Here is a 4,879-nt window from a genome sequence, read left to right as displayed (position 1 = left end):
AGAGCTCTAAGTAGTTCTGAACGGCCACAGCGTCGGAAACAAACAGGGGAGTGGGAAGAAATAAGATTTGATAAATAGTTCAGGGCAAGATGATAGGGCATGTACATCATGCTAAAAAAAAAAAAGATGATTGGTTTTGTGGCAAGGAAGAACAATAAAAATTTAGAAATACTTATTAGGTGTCTATTCTGTGTCAATAATGTACAAAAACATTCTGGGGATAATGAGCTGAAAAAGGTATTTGGCTTCATGTGTATCACAGTGCAACAAGAAACCAATTCCTGAGACAGAAACCACTGGTAAAGGAGCACATTTGGGTTTGTCAAGCTTGAAGTTGAAAAAAAAATTAAGTAGAAAACAGGTCTAGCCAAGCTGAAATGTTCCTAGTGTAAACAAAATAATAGGATGAAAATCTCCTGATACTTCAATGGGAAAGCATGAAGAGATGACAGGAAATAGGATTGAGAGCTTTGCAACATTGTAAAGTGTTACCAGTGTTAAGAATGTTCTTAGAAGAAAGAAAAACATTGGAAAATAAAAAGAGAAAGGTGGTTGGAGTTATAACTTGGTGTTGAATAAAATTAAGGAGCTGGAGGAAGAAAATAATACACCAACTGGAAGAGCAAAAGTTGAAAATACGGAACTTATGAGAACATTTTAACTTTAACTGAGGAATTCTCAGTGAAACAGGAGAGCTCTCCCACCTCTTCTCCTTTTCTCGGTGGTCTTTTCCCCCACTATCTTCTTCCCCTCGCCCTCTCCCCACTGTCGTTTTTTCTTTTTTGAGATGAGTCTCGCTCTGTCATCCAGGAGGGAGTGCAATGGTGAGTTCTCAGCTCACTGCAACCTCCGCCTCCCTGGTTCAAGCGATTCTCCTTCCTCAGCCTCTGGAGTAGCTGGGATTACAGGCGCTCGCCACCACGCCCGGCTAATTTTTGTATTTTTAGTAGAGACTGGGTTTGGTCTCTACTAAACCCAGGCAGGGTTTAAATGTTGGTCAGACAGGTCTCGAACTCCTGAACTTGGAATCCGCCGGCCTTGGCTTCCCAAAGTGCTGGGGTTACAGGCGTGAGCCACCGCGCCCTGCCGTGTCCTCACCGTCTTCTTTCCCACCCTCCTTTCTCCCTCTCCGACTTTCCAAGGTTCTTTCCCACCCTCTCCATACCCTCCTCCCCCTCTCCCTGCAGTCTTCTGGGCCCCACTGTCTTCCTTCCGCAGCCAACACTTTTCAGTTCTGGGGCAGCGGCGGGGGGCGGGGCGGGGACGGCGGCAGCAGCGGCGGTGGCACAGGCAGCAACTCTCTTGGGTCTACACTTGGCTGCTGGGGCGAAGCTCAGGGGCCCAGATCAGGGAGCTGCCTGGGCGCATAGACACACCGGGTGCAGGGACACAGGCGCGCGCACGCATGGAGAGCTTCTAGGTGAAAGGCAGTGGGAGAGCGGGGAGAAGGGAGTGGGCAAGAAGACGATAGGGGCGAAGATGGTGGGGAGAGGAAGAGGGGAGAAGAGAGTGCGGGGAGAGAGAAGCGCAGCAGGAAGTAGCTGCTGCGAGAAGGTGGGGAGATGGAAACGGGAAGAGAATGGTGGGGAGGGGAAGAAGATGGTGGAGAATAAGAAGCTGGGAAAGAAGACGATGGGTAGAGGAGAAGAGGGTGGGAAGAGACTGCGGCAGACAGACGCTGCTGCGAGAAAGTGGGAAGAAATGGGAAGAAAGCGGTGTGAGGTGAAGAAGAAAACGGTTGGGGGTAATAGGCCGGGCGAAGACCGTGAGGAGAGGGAGGGGGAGGGGAGAAGAGGGAGCGGCGGGAAGACGCTGCTGTGGGAATAGGCGGGAAAGTGGAGAAGGGAAGCGAGCGGGTGGAGAGGAGGGCGGGGGAGGCCTTGGGGAGAGGGAGATGGGAGGAAAAGCCGACGCCACAGGAACCGGTGCTGCGAGGAGGCGGAGAGACTGAGGAGAAGAAAACGGTGGGGAAGGGAAAAATGTGCGGGGGGAGAAGAAGATGCGGAAAGAAGACTGTGGGGAGAGGGCAGAAGAGGATGCGGGAAGACCGCGGTGGGGAAGAAGGAGGGGAGAAGACAGTGAGGAAGAGGGAGAGGGGAGAAAAAGGCGGGAAGAAGACGTTGGGGAAGGGAGGGGTGGGAAAGGAGAAGGATCGGGAAGGAGAGGCGAGGGAAAGGGCAGAAGGTGGGGAAGAAGACGGAGGGAGAGGGGAAGAAAAGGGGGAGGGAGGGAGAAGGGAAGAGGACGGGTTGGGGAGAAGAAGAAGGGAGGGGAAAGCGGCGAAGATGACGTTGGGGAAAGAGACGGAGAGGGGAAAAAGATCGGTAGGAGAGAAGAGGATGAGCCAGGGAACGAGGTGGTGAGAGGGGAAGAAAAAGGCAGAAAGACGGGCTGAGAGAGAAGACAGTGCTAGGAGAAGAAGGATCGGAGGGAGGGAGAAGGGAAGCGGGGAAAGACGATGGGAGAAGGTGGTGGGGGAGAAGAAGGCGGTGTGGGAGAAGAGTTGAGGGAAAAAGAAACAATAGAGATACTAACGTTTAAACATCGTCGTCTTGAAGCAAAATAATCAAGTGCTGCTTTAGAGTCCCGGCCTAACTTTGTTCAATAAATTCCCACTTCCAAGTATCTTGTGATTGCAGTGTGGGTCGTTTTTAGTACTTAGATCCAGAGCAGTCTCTGATTGTTAGTGACAGTGCTGTCAAATTGCATGCTGTTCACCAGCTATAAACGAAAACATCACATTTCCTTGAAGTGCACTTTAATATGTAATTCAAAGACTTTTCCAAGAGTCTCATTGGGGAAAAAATAGAGGTGTGTACCTTTGGCTTTGAACATGGAGTCTGAATTCAGATTGCATTTGTTTCCCCGAATCTTTAAGAATGTGTCTGAAACATGATTGTGAATACGGCATTCATTTTGTAGGGCAGTGCATGTTATTTTAACAAAGATAGGGTAAACTGATAGGCCTATAAGAAAATGTGATTAATTCAATTTAATTCACTCATACAAATTTAGGTTTCCTTAATACAAAAAACCCAAAAACAGTTAAATTGCCTTAGTCTTTTAACATAACTTCATGCTTAGAGTCAAGAGAATTTGTAAATGCAATCCTGTAATGCTGGTGTTGCGTTATGCCTATATAAAATACATGTTAAACCTAAATGTTGCTTTTTTATTTGGCATTATAGAACTTCATAGAAGTTTATGTGTATTAATACTTACAGGCGAACTTGACAAATTATTGGTGAATGGTAACTTATTGCTTGTAAAATAAGCAGTTAAATGTAATGATGTAAATACATTTTATATTATGCTATAGTTTTTTAAAAAATATTTTCTTCTTTTGTATTCTAGTTTAAAATCCTGGAATATACTTACTGTTATCTTATTTCCCCATGAAAAGGCTTCCGCTAACTATACTGTATTTCCCAGTAAATGTCTGTACCAGAACATCAAGTGTAGAAATTAAGCAAAATCTGTATTTTAGGACAGGTGCAGTGGCTCGCACCTGTAATCCTAGCACTTTGGGAGGCCAAGGCAGGTGGATGGCTTGAACTCAAGAGTCCCAGACCAGCCTGGGCAACATGGTGAATCCCTGCCTGTACAAAAATAAACAAAAAAATTAGCCGGGCATGGTGGTGCACATCTTGTATTTTATTAAATCAAATTGAAGGCTTCATTTACACTTGGAAAACAAAATGATTTAATGTACTCGTAGAAAATAACTTTATGCCCAAAAGGGGTTCACTTACAGCACACGTTCATTCATCCTGTCAGACGGTGGGTTAAATGTGTCTGAGCACTGCCTATGAGTCAGGAACACAAGTCAGTATCTGCACTGAATATTGCCCAAGCTTTTCCCATCTCTTAGATAGAGTGGCATAGATAACTTCATGGACTTCGTCTCTTTAATTTGTTGTGGAACATTAACATGACCTCTTATGTAATTATCAGTGCTGTTCTTAAATAGGTGTTATCATCTGGATATTTACTAGACTTACAATGACTTACTGCAGATATGTCATCCATATCTAATGCATGCTATACTAATTCTGTAATCTTTACTTACTAAGTTTCACATGATGGTTTTGGTTTTAAATAAACTCTTGGAGATCAGGTGGTTTGTGTTTTGTTTTTGTCTTGTTATTTTCCTATGAAGTAAAGCGGTTAAAGATTCTGGAAGCACAACTGTGTACCACCACCCGTGAAAAGGTCCATTGTTCCCTCTGTGCAAGCTTTGGGTATTTAACACAGCATCAGGCATAGGCAACCTTTGCAACATTAAAACAGGAAGTTGCAATTTGAGTCATTCTTAGTCACTGACAGTCTCTATGTGCAAATTGAACAGCATGGCCACCCTATATATACATAGGAGAGTGGATTGGCTTTTTAAAACAAATTTTATCCTTTTGCCAAAAACAAAAAGAATATGCATGGTAACACCTGCAAGTCACCATGCTTTCTTAAGAAAGACGGTATCTGAAAAAGATAAATGAAAACAAACTACATTTGCCTTTTCAAAAACATTCTATGTTATTGTGGAAGCAATGTCACAGAAAAAAATGGTTAGAAAAAATCTGAATCAGCATGAAATAAAATTTTGAGGATTATTGAACACTGTTCATTTTCATGAAAATAGGACAAGGTTATTTAGCACAGGTATTTCTGTGTTCTGTGGTGCTTGAACTTGCTGTGAAATGGCCTACCATTAATACAAGGAAATTTGTTGTGAAACGTACTGTAGAATTAAGTTCAAAATCTATCTGTGCTTAAATCACTTAATTTTGTTAAATAAAACTTGGTTTCCAACATTGTTTTTTTTTTCTCCAGAAAAGCACAATCTGCTAAATTCTTAACCAAGTGGAAGAGAGAAAATATT

General features: G+C 43.9%; 1 protein-coding gene across 1 annotated transcript; it reads right to left on the bottom strand.

Annotated features, from left to right (window-relative positions):
- Window positions 1–1,242: 1,242 nt before the first annotated feature.
- Window positions 1,243–3,769, bottom strand: LOC131381279 (uncharacterized). The gene is made up of 2 exons (XM_058428107.1): window positions 3,753–3,769; window positions 1,243–2,409 (listed from the first exon to the last, which is right to left on the bottom strand). The coding sequence occupies exons 1-2, from the start codon at window positions 3,767–3,769 to the stop codon at window positions 1,347–1,349; spliced, it is 1,080 nt and encodes a 359-aa protein (XP_058284090.1). The 3' UTR covers window positions 1,243–1,346.
- Between the last annotated feature and the right edge of the window lie 1,110 nt (window positions 3,770–4,879).

Source organism: Hylobates moloch, unplaced genomic scaffold, assembly GCF_009828535.3.
Source record: "Hylobates moloch isolate HMO894 unplaced genomic scaffold, HMol_V3 SCAFFOLD_15, whole genome shotgun sequence".
NCBI classification, from domain to species: Eukaryota; Metazoa; Chordata; class Mammalia; order Primates; family Hylobatidae; genus Hylobates; species Hylobates moloch.
This window is presented reverse-complemented; position numbering and strand designations above follow the sequence as displayed.